We start from the raw sequence: 16980 nt of genomic DNA on the forward strand, positions 1-16980 counted from the left end.
ATACTTTGACTTCCCTCCCCTGAAGCTCCTGTTTTAGAGTAATAATTTACCAGCTGCTATAAAGTCTATTGCTACCAAAGGGGATGCATAGATGCAATCAAAGAGAACTTTGCCTTTTGGGGGACCAATTTGATAGTTTTGCAAACTCCTGGACACATGTATTAATCACAACCAAATCAAATATTTGCAATAAATTCCAAAGTCAGCTCAAACTACCTCGTAGCTGGCAGCTAGGAGGTATCTGAGTCACAGAACAAATCCCCGGGGAGCCCCAGCCAAGCAGCCACGTGACCTCGCCTTTAATATAAGATTATCGGGAGATTTTTGCAGGCTGCGTTATCCACCGTGGCATTCCGATGTGGCAGTGCCTACCCCTGCCCTTTCAGGACACGGGAGGGGAACGTGACTCGCACCACTTGCCCAGAAGGGGTTTGCGCTGCCCGGCGTCATTTCTACATTTCAGGGGGGGCAGCACTGCGGAGTTAATCGCGTTTGATTTTGTTAGTTGTACCTGTTAATGCAGTGCTGCATTTGAGTGACACAATGGACTCCTCGCCAGGGCGGTGTGCTTGCTCTCGTGGAAAAGTTAAAAGCCTTTCTGCTGTCCAAGGATATGAACCCTGCTTCTGTCCCAGCCTCAAGCTCAGCTGATGTAATCTGCATAACCCTACCTGAATTCTTTTCTTACTTGTTGCACAGGAAATGCCATAAAGATTTGCTGGCCCCGTGTCAAGGAGAGTTCATAAACTGCAGTGTGGTTAGGGGAGGCGTAAAAGGATTCAAACCCTTGCCTTCATCCCCCTGTAGCAGCTCGGCTTTTGCACGTCTCCTTGTGTAGTGCCAATGTCAGTTTGCTCAGCCTTTCATAAAGGAAGAAGAGATGTGGTTTTCAAAGACAACTCTAACCCTGCAATTAGTATGAAAGCCTGAAATCTGTTGATACAAAAATGCCTTTCACTCTGCCTTAACTAACACGTCTAGAGGCTTAAATATTTGGGGATTTATACTGCGTGCTGGTAGCACGGCTGGCGTGGGTTAAAAGCAAGGAACACAGAAACGTTTTTGAGCCTCTGCTCCTAGTTGCTCATTTTTCTTGACTCCAGAGCCAGCCTCGAGCCATGGCCTCCAACTTGAGGTCCGTAGCGAAAACCTCCCATGAGTGCGGTGTGTTGGCATCCGCAGCATTGCTACAGGGGCTGGCTGCATCATTCACGTTGCCCTCTCTGGTGTAGGCGTGCCCCACCGTGACCTTTAGGTAATGCCGTACAGGTGCCCAGGGGGGTTTCCTTAACGAGAAGAGGGAACCAGGTTTAAAAGGGAGAGTATCCAGCTGCAGGCATCCCAGCATCTCTTCTGGGCGGGGGGGGACCGCTGCAGTGAGAAATCCCTCTCCTGCCCCTCCATCCTGCCGTGAGAGCTGCTCCTGCCCCTTGCTGGTAAAATCTGACCAGTGCCAATGGTAGGTGTAGATTTTTCCAGCATTGTGCCTTTACAAATGGAACGCACAGGTCACAGAAAAGGTGCTTTTTGGCAGCCACCCTTGGGATACGCTCCAGCTCATGTAAGCTCTCCTGGGAACAGAGCCTTACGCGGGACTGCAGGAGCTCTGCCATATGGGAAGGCCGTTTCTGAGCTCCCGGCCAGGGCTTGCTTCCTCCAAGAAAGCAGCTGACTAATAACAGCTCTGAAGTGGTGGTAAGTAAGTGCCAATCATCTGTGTTTCTTAGCAACACCACAGAAGAAAGTTCAAGTATCACATTGTTAAAAATAAAGGAAAAAAAAACCCAATCACTGTCAAAAATTCACCCATTTTGCCCTTGATGGGGTTGCCTTCTCCCCTCTCTGATGCACAAAAGCAGTGACACTGGAGGCCCTGTCCAGGCCCTGCCACAACTGGGGAAAAGAAAGATAACATCTACTGCTGCACTCTTTTTTTTTTTTAGAAAAGGAACTGCAGAGACTTTCCAGGCTGGCAGATGCGGTTTGAGCTGCTATTGCTTAGGTTGCTTTTCAGAAATGCAGCTCACAGGCCCAGGGAAGACGATCTCTCTTAGCACTTGCCATATACCAGGACAATTTTCTTCCTAAAGCCCGACGTCTGTCAGAGACGCAGCAAAAAGCGAATGCAGCAGTGGAATGAGATTAGGAATCTCAAAAACCAGCTACAGCTCGAGGTGTGGGGTATAAGGGCAAGGCTCAGGGCTGGGTTTTGGTTCAGCCCGGTCGGAATACGAGACCCACACGGGGTTTGTGTTTCAAGCAGCCACAGCTGGTTTGGGGTCAGTTCACCTACACAGAAGTTGGCAGCAAGGCCAGGTGCTGGCTTCTGCTGTCAGCCCAACTGGAAGGTCATTCTGCTCCCTACAGGGGGAATTTCTTATGGGATATTAGGTAAATAAGCAAATCATAACATGTTCTAGCTGGATGATCAAAGGAGTCTCATATTCAGTAACAATTTACAATATTAATATAATAAATAACCTGAAAAAAACCACACACAAACAAAAGAATGAGAGGTTGTATTGCTTAAAGAAAACAAAAGCCGTTTATAACCTGAAACCCTTTCTAAAAAGATTTTAACTATGATTCCTAGCCTCCTGCTAAGCCACTGCTCACCAGCTGGTTGTGTTGACGAGGAAGATCGAGCAGGACGCAGGGCCGATCGTGTGGGATAGCAGCAGCGATAACCCAGTGGCGGTGGGATGATGATGAGGGTACTGGAGACATCCTTTACTCAGCCAGCAGCGCAACTGAAGTCTCTGGGGGTTGAAGACTAAGACTGCAGCCGAAGGGACTCCTGTGGTTTATAGTGACCTTATAAATGGGGAAACCTTCAGTTTAGTGTTTGTGAGTGTAAAAAAAGTAAATTAAAAAAGGTGCAGATGGCTATAAAATAGGCTAACGTAAGTAGTTACACACTTTTTTGTTCACCTGTGGACAGAAAGGAACTAGTAATGCTGAGTCAGATGAGAGCAAACAATTACAAACAATTGGCTAAGTTTTCCAGCGGGTGTTACGATAGCTTTACTTATAGCCGAGTTGTAACATGGTCCTCCTGCCCGTCTTTCCACTGGTTTATAAACAAGTCACAAGCCTCTCCCCACGAATCAAACACATCCTCTGACGAGTCTATAAGTTTGGAATTAGAGGAACAAATACTGGAAGCACAGTGAAGGGAGCTGGTACAAACCACAGGGCACTCCTTGCTCTGTCCCGTAAGTCTTGTGTTCCCCCTGTAGTCCACCTCATTGAGGTTAATTTCACTTTTGGAACAATTCTCTTCTCTCTCTTTATCAATGTGAGAATATTTAATGTCTTTCCACATGTAGTGTGGCTGAATAATTCCATCTGAAATAGTGTACATGGGTTCTGAATTGGGTTCGGGTACGTGTCCATTCATCTTGGAGAAAAGCAGGCCCAGTCTCTTAAAGGACTCCTTCTTGGAGCTGGAAAGTCTCTGAACTCTATTTCCATTTCGGACAAAGGAGCGCTTACTGATCCCATTGCTTTTTGGCTTCTCTTCCACCATATCGATCCCAGACATAGTTTTAATTAGAGCAGATACATTGAAGTCCTTTTTTTTGTTGGCTACATTGAAAGACACACTCTTTGCTTTGGGTTTTTTTCCAGCACCATCCTCATTTGTTTCATCCTTTTGGGATACTTCCGTGCTGCTGGTAGAGTAACTTCTCCTCTGGGGCTTCCTATTTCCTAAAAGGTCAAGAACTTCATAGCGAAAACTTGAGATGTCCTGTTTTAATTCCTAGGGCAAGAGGAGAAATGGGTTACACTCAGCAGCTTTATCTGTGACATGAAGGAATGATCACGCTCCCTGGGAGTGCTGTTCAGGGTTATGCAAGTGGCTGACACCAAATCATCCTTACAGGAATACCACAATCCTCTTCATTATCCAGTGACACACAAAAAAATGATGTATTGGTAATCCTGAGAACTGGAGACCTCACAGCATCCTTGTCTCCAAAGGCTGTGGGACCAGCCCTCTTGACCAGCCCCCTCCGCCCACCCCATCGCCACCCCCCAAAAAAAAGTCTAATAAGACAGTTATAGAAGAGGGGAACCACTGCTGAAATTTAGAAATATCACAGGAATCCTGTTTAGCTGATAGGCCCAACTTCAGCTTTGCTGCTAAGTGTTCTTTGTACCCATTAATCCAGACTCATTCTTTGGCTGTCTGGGTTAGTATTAGGAATGTGATGCTGACTCGAATCAGATACTTCATTCCTACTATTTTCCACTGTGGTTTTCCTAGAAAGGTTGGACTAAATGATCCCTGAGGTCCCTTCCAACCTGTGATTCTGTGATAACATATTGTATATCAAAATCTGAAAGGTGATCATGTGAGAAGACACTCAAATAATAATATTCTCTGCTCAAAAAGCCCCACATGCACATCATCTGTGTTCCCAGCTCCAGTAATAGTCCCATTTCCACAGCAGGTTACAAATCATCTTAACAATTTAGTGCAAACTCTGCAAGTGGCTCCTTGAATTACTATAATAAATTATTTTTAAGGAAGAATAAATTACCTTGAAATTTTCTTCGGTTAAGCCTTCATTGGTTTTGGAAGTTCTTATCATTGCTGCGACGTATCTTTTTACAAGATTTCTTATCACTTCCTGGAATAGGAAACAATACGAGTGATTCAGGTGCTGGCTCAGACCAAACTCTGTTCTTACTGCGTTCCACTGAGCTCTCACCGACAGTGGCTGTCCTGACTCTGCTGTCTAAAAACAAAATCACTTACCATTAGAAACAGAACGCTTTCTTTCAAACCAACCTTTGGAAAGGGTTATATACCTTCCATCTTGAATGCTCAGTTGGCAACTACAGCGAGCAGGTATTCTGTACTTGTTTTGTAGATGTAAAAGTTGCTGAGAAAAAATTCTTGATGTTCTTAAATGTCCTTAAGCCATTTAATCTCAGCTGCTGAGAGTTTTTAAGGTTACCAGTCTCATGAGTGTATGCTGTGTATCCTGACAGGCTAAGCTTGCCATTTGAAGATTGTTTATCAGTTATTTGAAAGCCAAGGAGGGTACGTCGATAACAAATACCCTGAAGAAGAGCCAGGACCCCATGGGGCAACGCACGCTCACGTTAAACCACATCTGCCAGCTGCCTGGGAGCTCCCTAATGGCAGGTTAGAAACTCCCTTCAAGGCCGCTGCAGTGTCTGCGGACGGTGCTGCAAGGACTGAATCACACCCTCATGACTTCTCCAAGGGCTCTCGCCACTCTGTGTTACCTGCGCCATTTGTTACAGTAGAGGTTTTTGGTAGGGTGAGATCCGTGTTGCTCTATGTTCCTGTACCTCCCTGCTGCTTTGATGCTTTACATCAGCAAACTGGTACTTGGCCCTTGCACATTTATCTGTGCCAGCCAACATGCACAGGGGTTGATCTCTAGATACAGAAGAGACTACTCCGAACCCTCCCTTCGTTTCTCGCGTTTCATAAATACAGAACAAGTCTCGGCAACACCAAGCATGAAGATGGTCTCCGCACCAAGGTTTTACTGGGAGGTTTTTTTAAGAGATCCTGCTGTTGGTACCCATAAGCTATGCTGGGAAGTCAGAAAGTACCAAATGCCTGTTGTCAAATGTGACTCATTACATTAAACATCAACTTCAGATAAAAATACTCTTCAAAAAGCAGGAGATGTCTTAAGTAAGACAAATTACTAATGGCTTTTGACAGTATAGCCTAACATACCACCTAACATTCTGGAGAACTGTTTTTCCTTCCAACATGCTGGCATAATATATCACACTGAATTCAAGTACAGAAGCTGGTGTTTTTAATACAGTTTCATCCTTTTGTAGGCTGACTTTAATGAGTACTTGATGACAGGCAGGCTGAGAATAAACAAAACCAGCAAGATTCAACAAAGGAACCATTCCTCCTTCCTGAGCCGTCTAAAACAAAAGAAAATCCCAACCACTGTTTGAGTTAGGGATGCTTTACAAAAAAGAGCAGGAGAGGAACAATCCAAGAGTGTAAAAATGCTGCAGAAACAGTTTTAATCAGGATGGCATGCCAGCCTGGTCTCTCTGACAGCAATGGGGATGCCACCATTGACTTCAAGCAGCCAGACTGATACCTGGCAAGTTTTCCACTACTTCAGTGGGGCGAAAGGCTAGGAGCGATTTACTGAACCGTCCCACCTCTAAGGAGGAAATGTTTCAATCTATGACAAGCAAAATCCTCTTGAAGGACCTACACTTATCAAAATATAGTCTAGAAGCAAGCAAGAATTGAGGTATTAGAAAATGAGCAGGAAGAAGAAACAGCAAGTAAAAACTTTATGTGCTCGAGAGTTTACCTGGTAATGTTGATTCTGAATCAGGTTGTCTGCGTGCCGTTCCTGCAAAGAGAGAGGCACAGGTATGTTACCTGCTTAGTCCTGTCTTTAGAGCTCCTGATGGCTCTTAGCAAGTTATGATCCAGCGACCTCCTCCTGCACCAGCGAAGCAGGGGCCCTCACGATCCTGAACATGCACAAGCAACCTTGAAAAATGAAGTCTAAAACGATGCAGCTCCTTACTGTGAATGTTTTGAGGTTTTCATGCCTCTTCTGTTCGTTGTCAGAGTCATTGCCTGGGCACAGCTGATTGTGAATCCACTTGCAAAGGTACCAGACTGACTTGGGGCTCGGGACGATGTTAAAAGGAGGGGGCAGAGTGGCACCTTCATCAAAGTAACTCATCCAGAGCTTCGTCCGTGCAAACTTCCACTCAATATCCGCGTGGTCCTATGAGAGAAGGAAAGAGACTATCAACAGCTTCAGGCAGGCTTTCCTGCAGCAAACACCATGGCTGAGGAGGTGACACGTGAGCAATAAAGGATTTCTCCAGCTGCGGGCAAAGCAGTATCACTTCTTCCATCTCCCTCGCTGCGGCTGTACTTAAAAAAACCAGTGTGAAATATTGCCAGAGTGTAAAAATACCAACCGCTGAGAAATGAGATGATAGCAACACTAAGCAAAAAGCATTTCACATGCTAAAGCCCGGCTTCATCCTTTAGAGGTTGCGCTTATTAGTTCGCCAATACAAGAAGCAAGAAAACATATTTCCTATTTTGCTTTTTGCTAGCACTTTAATTATCACAAATGCTTGTTTCTCATATCCAAATCCAATGAATTCTCACATTCTTCCCTGGAAAAAGATCTTTCATAGTGGTTTTTGATTTGTTTGTTTTTTTTATAGCATCCATTAATTCAGCTCTTACAAGGAAGTGACACATTTTATGCATGCCATATTTTAAATCTTGCCTCTGCATTATCCTTACACAACACAGGAGACATTTTACTGTTTGGTTGTTCAGGGTTTGGGTTTGTTTTTTTTTTTTCATTTATATTCTCACCATGCTAGCTTGCTGTGCTCCAGTGTTTTTCATCCCAACAAAGTAAAGGTGGAAAGTTAATAGCATCATTTTACAGCTGCACAGATCGGCACGTGGTCCATACAGTCACCAGGAAAGGAATACTGAGTCTCTGCAAGGCACCGATGCTACAGACAGCAGAACGATGATCCCCAGATGAAGGTATTTGCAGCCTAGGCTGTGGAGTCAACAGGCAGTTCTGCCCGGTAATGAACTGCCTGTTCCCTTCCACGTCAGGGCAGAGACATCCACCCGCAGCCTGGATTCGGGGAGATACTGCAGCTATTCTAAAATGATTTCAGGCTGTTTCACGCTAATTCAAAAGTTTAAAAATGCCACTGTTTTTGTATGTTCTGCAGAAATTCTGACATTAGATGGGAAAGGAAGGAAATAGTTTGAAGCCTTCAAGCCAAGCAGTGCTGAACACAGCTTACAATAGTACCCTGAATTTAAATGGTAAATTTGTGTATTGTTATCACTGCAGAGGATAGCACTAAGCTGATGGATATGACATTTTAGGCTGTTCAGCATTTACGTTAACAGTATCTGACACAAGATTAAACCAAAGCCGTGATGATCTAGGCTAAGTAACAGCACAAGGTAGGAGAAAAGGACAATGTGGGATTTTATGTTTCTGAGGAGATTTCACCCAGGTTGGCACAAGCAGCCCTCTTGAGTGAAGGGTGCTGGGCTGCAGGGCAGCAGCTCAGAAACAAGCACTGAAGTATAGGACAGGGAGTTTAATAAAATATGGCTGAACATCATGCCCAAAAAATTACTACACCGGCTTTCTGGCTACGCTCCAGTGCTCTGACATGGGTAAAATATGCTCACATTTTGACAGTGAGGTGCAGCTGAATTCCATTTTAGTAGTGTATTCAAATGATGTGCAGCTCTGTTTAAAACGACTGCCTCAGTGGCCCAGGAGCACATTAGCCTCTGCAGATGGTCTCAATCAGCCCAGAACACTACTATTCCCTGACAGCTTACCAAAAGGGCTGTTTTCAAGCTGTAGGTAGACTCAAGAGAAGCAGCCTGCCATGGCCCTTTTTGCCTCAGACATTATCAGACCCTGTAAGCAGGGAAATTGCAGCATCACCATGAAGTATTAGCAACTGATGCTGATGGAAATGAAGTTCTGGGTAGTAAAAAATGCAGTTTGCAGGAGTAGAAATAATTGTCACCAAAAATGAAAAAAAAAAAAGAAAAAAGTCCTGCTTATTTTTTTCTTCATTCGTCTCTACCTGCAGGCTGCAGCAAGCTCAGAAGAGCTAGAGGAGAACAGAACAAGCTGGTGCCATGTAGCTGCTGTTTCTCCTTCCCAGAGTCTGGGTTAGCGCTCTGAGCTCCACAACCAGCCCACAGGACGACTCCTGCCTAATCACTGCTCAGAGTTAAAGGCAGAGCTGTCCCAGCCTCTTCCAGAAGCAGGGCTGGCTGCTCCCTCCTCAGTCCTAAAAGTGTACTCACGCCCATCTTTGTGCCTGAACATTTCCTGGGCTGGGCAACTTCAGTCGAAACAGCCTTGAGAAGAAGGACAAGGAATGGGCACCACACACGAGGTGAGCCAAGGGGCCGCTGGGGAGGGCATGCTGCCCACGGGGAAGGCAGGAGATCACATCTCTCTCGGCAGAGAAGGGGCCTGAACTGCAGCTCCTCGTGGTCCACCCGGACATGCTCGCTACCAGGGAAAACCCAACGGTGGCTGCACCTGGAAAGGCTGCAGGCAAGAGCTGTATTACTGGTTCAAGCATCTAAAGCATTTTGTTGAGGAACAGCTCCACGAGACCAGCACTGAGCTATTCAGCCCTGCTGCGAGTGAGCCTTTGTCAGAGTGTGCAGGAACTACAGACACCTGGCGACACTGATAGCACTGTCTGGGGCAGCTGGAGGAGAGTGCAAAGACTTTGCATAGAAACAGGTACATTTTAACTTTTTTGTCAATCGAGAAGTAGGTGTAAATGTCCTATCGAGGAGTCAGAAGGGAGAAGGTAGTTTGAAGAAGGTTATAAATTCACCCTTCCCTTCTACAAAGGCCCATCAGAAGTCCAGTGCTGGTGGTGGGGTAGAATCAGGTGTGGTGACTTGGCAGCAATTTCCTCCAGCACATTATGAAAAGGGCATGTCCTGGGCAGAGGTGATTTAGCAGGGGATGCTGGAGGCTGTTTGTAGAGGAGGAAAAGGCAAGCCAATAGCTTGGGGACTGCACATTAGTTCCTGGGAAAGGAAGGAAGAAAAGGGCTAAAAAAGTCTTTCTGCACAGTGTGCTTTTTCTTTTTGTTCCTTCCTTTTAAAATAGCTTGAGGGGACTACACGGGCCTGACTAGGGGCTGAATGCTGGTGCAGGGCAGCGCCATGAAACTCAGCAGGAGTTTGTCATTGGGCAAGTTCTGTGGTTGGTCTGAACAAACCCCTGTGTCTGGGGGTGAGGCTGGTGGATGCTGGCTCCAGCCCCCACCTAATTTCCTCCTGTGCAGTCTCAGTCAACAAGTACAATATAACCACCCTTAAAAGACAGACCCTCTGTACAAAGCTCAAAGTATCCTTTCTTTCTCTCTCTTCGCTGCTGCTGTGCATTCCCCAGGGTTTACAAACTCAGCCTGTCTCAATTATTCACCTTTATGTTTCAAGAACCTGAGCAAATCAGATGAGAGCTCCTGGCAACAGCTTTGTGTTGGAAATACATAGCAAAGAGACATTTCAATTTTACTGAGAATGTCTGTGTGTGCCAGGAAACCACCATTTTCTTGGTTAGAGCTCTCTTTAGCGATGTAAACAGTGAAACCTGCACACAAAGCTACAGCTTTCCTAACGCTTCTCCCTCTGTTGGTGTGGTTTAACCCCAGCCGGCAACTCAGGCCCACACAGCTGCCACTTGCTTCCCCCCGGTGGGATGGGGGAGAGAATTGGAAGGGTAAAACAGAAAACTTGTGGGCAGAGATGAAGACAGCTTTACACCTGTAACAGGTAAAGCAGAAGCCACACATGCAAGCAAAGCAAAACAAAGAATTCAGCTGCTGATTTACAGAGATGGGTGACAGGAGATGGCGTGTTGAGCTCCCAGGGACAGCCAGCAGGGCCATAACCCTGGGAGGCTTCCGAAGAAGTGGGTCTCCTAACAGAGAGGACAGGAGGAGCGCAGGAGCTCTGCCCTGCACAGGGAGCCTCTGTGCACCACGGGGAGCTCAGCAGTGCAAGATGTGCCTGGCAGTGCTCCGCCATGGCAAGCAGCTTCGAGCAGAGCCACTGCACAGCGAGGACAGGATCCTCACAGACCCGTGCCGCCTCATGCAATGTTCTTAGATGACAATGTTTTGGTAACATTTATAATAAGCTAAAGAAAAATATTCACTAGCTTTGCAAGTGTGACCTTGTTGCTTTAGGAATTTAAATCCAAGTTTGGATTTCACTTTGAGCTCCTGTTGTTCTTGCCCTTGCTCTTGTCACCATTTTCTTTCAAGCACTGCTCATCATTTCAGCTATAAACACACTACTTCTAAGAGGGCCAAGCCCTCAAGCTCAAAGAACGCATGAACTCAAAGAAATCAGCACTCAGCTCCTCTGTGAGCAAAAACCTGTATCGCTTACTCTCACAATGCGAATGTGTCATCCCGGCCACATAATAATCCTCTTGCAAATCTCTGCCATTTGAAGTGAGAATTAATTTCCCATATGGATTTCCCCATAGGATCACTGAAGCCATCTTACTGTAGCAGTTGCGAGGATTTTCTAATTCAGTCAAAGTGATGTATTCATAGATGTGTCAGATTTTAAATAATTACCTGCTACACTAATTATCCAGGATAATTCAAGCATTAATCTCCATCTTTATCTCTGCGGAGAAAAATCTGTTGTTTACATTTTGTGAAATGTTTTTAATAAAGATTTCCATCACCATCTCCTTGCTGGGCCATATGGTTTAGATCATATTTTGCCAAATACCGGCCAGCTTCTCAGCCTGTACTGACCCAGCCAGCAGAGCCCCAGCAACAGAAGGCTGTTTCCATTCTCCCTATGAGATGGCTACCACTGCTGCAGCTTCTGGGCTCCCCGGCCTCTTCATGTGTTTAGTATTTCAGCTCCCTTGTGGCTGGAAAGCTGATGGAGGAAAATGCTGTAACTTTTAACTTAGTGCATAGGAGCCAAAGCACAGGGCTGTCCCATGGGAGGCCTGCGACAGATTGGGAGCCCGATCTTGTGACTCTTGAATTAGCATCCCTGAAAGCACTGGGATAGTCCTGAGTGAACGTTAGCTCAGGGCTGACAGACCGAAACGGGTTACAGCAGCTCCCTGCACTCTGCTGTTGCACACTGTGGTTAGCTCTGGATTACGCTGGTCTAGAGCCTGGTACAAACACTCAGCTAAAACAACGCTGAGGTGACGGTAACGCTCGGCACCCAGGCACTCGGAGATCGTCAAACTTTTCCACTGCGAAACAATCACAAGACAATGAGTTACTTAAGCTCCTCTGTGCTACACAGCAGGGCACAAGGGCTTCTGCCCCTTCCTCTAACTAGAGGGAAGCAGCGTGGTCCTGGGATGCAAATCCTCCCCACGCCCCTGTGGAAAGAATGATGTATAAAGATACCTAGCGTCTTTCTAGCTAGCACAAAAAGGGCTGTGTGCGCCTTTCTTGTGTTTTATTATACAACAGTCAGTGGGCAAAGCTGGAAATCAGGCTGCTGCCTGTCAGACGCAGATATAGATGGCTGTGGCAATGCCCTCAGGACCAGGCTGCCTGGCCGCGGCTGAGTCCCTCGGAAGGAGGCACAAGAAACCTTCCTGCTGTACTGGGAACGCTGGCAGAAGCCGGCGCGATTTCTGCATCAGGGATAGCCGGGCTGCTCTCTGCTGCTGCGCCAGGAGGTGCCAGCAGCAGCCCCACAAGATTAGGAAGCACCCAACCCGTAGTAGTTTCCTCTAGGAAGGAAGGACGAGACGCAGTGCTCTCCTTTAGAAGGTGCTCGCTGACATATCTTATTTGCAGTTACTGAGTAAGGGAGGCTTGTTGCCCAAGAGGCACAGGAACTTCAAAGATGCTTTTTTGCTGTGTAATTAGCTGCGCTGCGTAGTGTAGGAGAAGTCATTAAACTCTATTATTTAGTATATTTCTATCATCTCATGTACCTCTTTATTGCTCTTTGCTAAACCCAGAGCAGGAAACAGCATAGAAAATACATCTGCAATGGCTTTCAAGCAGGCTAGCACAAGAAATACACCCCTGTGCATCCTGAACAGAAAGCGTTGCAGAAAGAGGGTCAGGAGAAAGTTAATCTTTTCAGAACCCGACACAGACAATTCTTGTGCAGTTTCAAAGCTGTTAATTTTGTAATTTGTGTTGGGCAAACTGGTAATAACATCAGCAGAGCTTGGGGGTTTAATGACAAGCTCAGAGAAGCAAACAGCAAAAATCCAAGCTGGCTATTTCAGGTAAATGATGCTTAATATTTTTCAAAGAAAAATATATCATAGAAAGAAAAAAAAAAGTCTATGAGAAAAATCAGGGACCTGCAAAGGCAATTAATGCATAGGTAATTCAGCTGCAGCTGACAACAAATGTCTTTGCTTTCAAAGCTGGGGATGACATACTGAAGGATAAGAGCTTAATAGGATCAATCTCAGAAATAATACAAGAAAAATTACTGAAGGAGGACAATCTAGCATTAGAAAAAGCAATTAGAACAGCCAGGGAATGAGACGGCCAGAGAAGAGATGAAAGTACCGTCTAGCACAAAATCATACTGGGTAAAATGCACTGGATAAAGCAGATGAGTCCTGACCAGCACCCAGACCCTCACACTAGGGATGCTGCAGTGGCCCCGTGCCAACCACACACGGCTTTGAAGAGGAGCATGTGGCAATGCCCCAGGAAGAAAAAAGCCCACAGCAGACGCAAAGCGGCACATACAAAGCGAAGGAGCGCCCAGATGTGACGGAAAACATGCTTGGAGAGCTGCAAAGCAAACCCAGTGTACGAGCGTGCAACGCAGGCAAACAGTCAAAGGCAGGGCATGCGGCGCGGGAAGGGAGAACGGCAGCTCAGCCGGGGATGCGGGGCGTCTTCTGGCTCCAGCACAGAACAGGAAAAGGACATTCATGAAGCATAGGCAGGTCCTGAAGAAATACTAATAAATAAATACCAGCACTGGGGTACAAGAAAAGTGAATTCTTGGGCTAGGATACAAGTAAGGACTTGGTTTCCAAAAAGAGCTATCCTTATCTGGTAAAAGGCAGAAGGCAGCAAGGCCCTTAGGTGAGGAAATCAAACAGCACAAGGGAGGAAAAAACCCAACATCTAAATTTTTACATAGCAGACATTTCAGATAAGCCATTAATGGGATTGCGAACCTCAAAACTTGAAAGCTGGATGAAGATCCCCGTCATGGTTAGAGCCCATAAAAGAACACGCTGTACCAGAGGAAGTTAGGAAAAGGTTCCTTAATTTTTGCAGTGTCCGAGGTCCATCACTTCAAACAGATCAAGGGAATGGCCAGTTCAGCATCAACAAGACACAGAGCACGGCGACCGTGTTTTATATAATAAAATGGATAAAGGACTCCATCTTTGGAGCACAGCCAGAGAGGCTTGGAAATTATGGAAACAGGGCAGGTCACTGGTTGCAATGGAAAACAAAAACATTACTGGCTTCTGAATACACGAGGTCAAGCGACGAGCACAGGCATTCGCTCCTGAGTGACACCACAGCAGAACTATCAGATGAGCTGTTGCACTGGCCATTGCCTCCCCAGAATGGACCTCCATACCGCGAGTTGGCCAATTTTCCCAGCTCTGGGGAATCAGTTTGTTTGTACTTGGAAAATGCATGCTTTAGCATCCCTACTATTTATATATTCCATGTGCAGAATATATTCATCATTAAAATTTTTATTATAGCTTGCAATGCACTACATTCCACAATGTATTTAGATTATATATATCAATTACCTTTCATCTTCCACCAGCATACTGGATGGAAACAACGATAGCTAATGAGAAGTCCAGGGAATATTATATCTGAGAAAACACAGAGAATTGTGGATTGTGCTGGTTTTAGTGCAGTTAAATTATTTGAACTGACACCTTTTTTGTCAGTCATATTTCAGAAAAGCACAGTTTTTATTTAATAGTCAAATAAATCAGAGCAGTAGGGAAGTCATGCGGACAAATAGTTCTCTAAAAAGGCCTCAGCAGAAAGAAACAATGAGAAAGATAACACTAAGGCTTTGTTCTTCCTGCCATCCATTCTCTCTCCTTTATAACCGCCTGATAAGAGCCTCTTCTCATGCTGAAAGTCAGAGAGATAAGGTGCATCTGTGCTGATAATGTTTAACTACTTCCAGCCAGGTCAAAACCCAGTAATTCACACATGCCCGTAGAGAAATGATGGGCTGAGAAGGTACGTCTAACCCAGAGTGCTTGAGTGTTGATGAATCAGTTAGGACCAGGGGAAAAAAAAAAAAAAAAAGAAAAAGAAAAGCAACTTCTCATTTCTCCTTGCACTATTTCCAGAATACTATCTTTGATTTTCTTCTGCATAGCCGGTCAGCCTGGGATTTGAATCTTCCAAGGAAGAAGAAATGTCTTCAGCCAGATCTTGAGCCAGATCCAAAGAAGAATCAGGTACTTCTCTGTAACCCTCTTTATATATTTCTTGTTTCTCCCCACCCCGCCCCCAAGAAAAAGTAGTCCCAAGAAGAAAAATCTCAGTTTGGATCCACACGTGAGTTTCAGGTCCCAGGATCCCATCTGTGCCATTATAAGGATGTGATTTCAGCTGCAACAAAGGTATTTAAAGGTCTAACAGTTTATTTAACGTGTTATTTGGGGCCATTTGTAACTTTTAGATCTGAACTCTGATTATGAATAATCACAAAGCACATTTGATGTTCTTTGCCACTGGCTCCAATGCTACAAAAATATTTACCAGAATATCTGGTCATATCGAGCTGACCAGAAGGGTTGTAACACAGTAAATTCATTACTGGGCGGACGCTGGGAGCTGTTTTCATGTGTGGCTGGAATTTTCCTGAATCAAAGCCCTGAGACTCACTTAGGCTCTGAGCCTCCTTAGGCTTTACAACCTTTTTATGCACATATATATGTACGGACAGCCCCGATATCCCTTCCTCATGTAACCAAAAGAATAAAATGATCATTCCCAGACTTCCATAGTTAAGCAGTGAAACCACATACACGTATTCAGGTACCAAATGCGTTAGTATTTTGCTTTTATGAGTGGTCATAAACTGTCTTTCCTCTGCAAAGGAGTGGAGCTGGACTATGTCTTTTCCCGAATCTTTAAAGGTCACAGCACCAGTGGGAGAAGGAGGTACCTGACACCCCTGGAAGTCAGCCTGCTTGCATAGTCGCTTAAATGCAGTGCACAAGCTTAGCTGCCCAAAATTGAAAAAAACTGCTCAGAAATGAAAAATCCTAGCTAAACATCCCAATCATTTAAATACCCTTGAGCCAAAAGAAAGGGAGCCATTATAAATATATGACATAGCTCAAGTCTCGAAGTGGTTTTTGAGCCATGCAGATAGCACTGATTTGGGAGATAAAGCCCCTCTTTCTTGCCCAGATTCTGAGAGCAGGGTCTGCAGCTGCGGGGGACCGCACCGGAGCGGAGAAATGGCGACAAGGAGCCACAGCACAGCACCCAGGCTATTAGACATCTTCCTGTTTAATTGGACAGAGCTGTATGTATCCTGCTTCACTTATATGACCAGCGTCAACTTATTTGCTAGACTGCAGCATGTTGAAAAGGCAATCTGTGAAGCACTGGCATCTAAAAAGTCACGGTTCTGAGGATTCTTAATATAGCTGTTCCCATTGCTCAAATTCAGGTGAAAGCTCTTCCCAGACAAATCCCTTCTAGATTTTCACTGCTTTTTTCTCAGTAATATTTTTCCTTTATCTTCCACTTTTCCTCTTTTCTTCTGCCTTTTTAACAAAAGTCCCCTCGATGCAGAAGCACAAGATAATGCTAATTGAGCTTGTCAGGCCTAAATAAAAGATGGGATAATGCAGGCGGCTGCAACCTATGTGGTTCCATCTGGATACTTCAACTTCTATCATGTAGCAAGAGCAAACCTTGCTGCACTGCTTTGCATGTAATGGGCAGAGAATTATTGACCTGTCACGTGGGGCACTGGTGTGTTAACTGCACCAAAGAAAACAGAACCCGCCCATATAAATGCCAGCAAATTCCCTGTAATGTCTTAAATCAGCCAGGGGTCATCTAAAGATTGCAAGCTCATCTTGTTTTTTACTTAAATGCAATGTTTCTGCTTCTCTGAATAAGCCCCGGAGTGGTTTGACCATGGTGGTATCACAGAATCACAGAAGGGTTTGGGTTGGAAGGACCTTTAAAGCTCATCTAGTCCAACCCCCCCGCGGTGAGCAGGGACATCTTCAGCTAGAGCAGGGTGCTCAGAGCCCCATCCAGCCTGACCCTGACCATGAATGTTTCAGGGACGGGGCATCCACCACCTCTCTGAGCAATCTCTGCCAGTGTTTCACCACCCTCAGTGTAAAAAATTTCTTCCTTAGATCTAGTCTAAATCAACCCTCTTTTAGTTTA

The 16980-nt window shown here is 45.3% G+C and overlaps 1 protein-coding gene across 1 annotated transcript in view; it reads right to left on the reverse strand.

The window, feature by feature from the left end:
* Positions 1-1365: 1365 nt before the first annotated feature.
* TRPC5 (transient receptor potential cation channel subfamily C member 5) overlaps positions 1366-16980 on the reverse strand; it is a 68431-nt gene continuing 52816 nt past the window's right edge. The window contains exons 7-10 of the mRNA XM_075107247.1: positions 6561-6767; positions 6339-6380; positions 4548-4637; positions 1366-3763 (exon numbers count right to left, since the gene is read on the reverse strand). Of these exons, the coding sequence (XP_074963348.1) occupies positions 3029-3763; positions 4548-4637; positions 6339-6380; positions 6561-6767 (1074 nt within the window). The 3' untranslated portion in view covers positions 1366-3028. The remainder of the gene's footprint in view (positions 3764-4547; positions 4638-6338; positions 6381-6560; positions 6768-16980) is intronic.

Source organism: Phalacrocorax aristotelis, chromosome 11 (genome assembly GCF_949628215.1).
Source record: "Phalacrocorax aristotelis chromosome 11, bGulAri2.1, whole genome shotgun sequence".
NCBI classification, from domain to species: domain Eukaryota; kingdom Metazoa; phylum Chordata; class Aves; order Suliformes; family Phalacrocoracidae; genus Phalacrocorax; species Phalacrocorax aristotelis.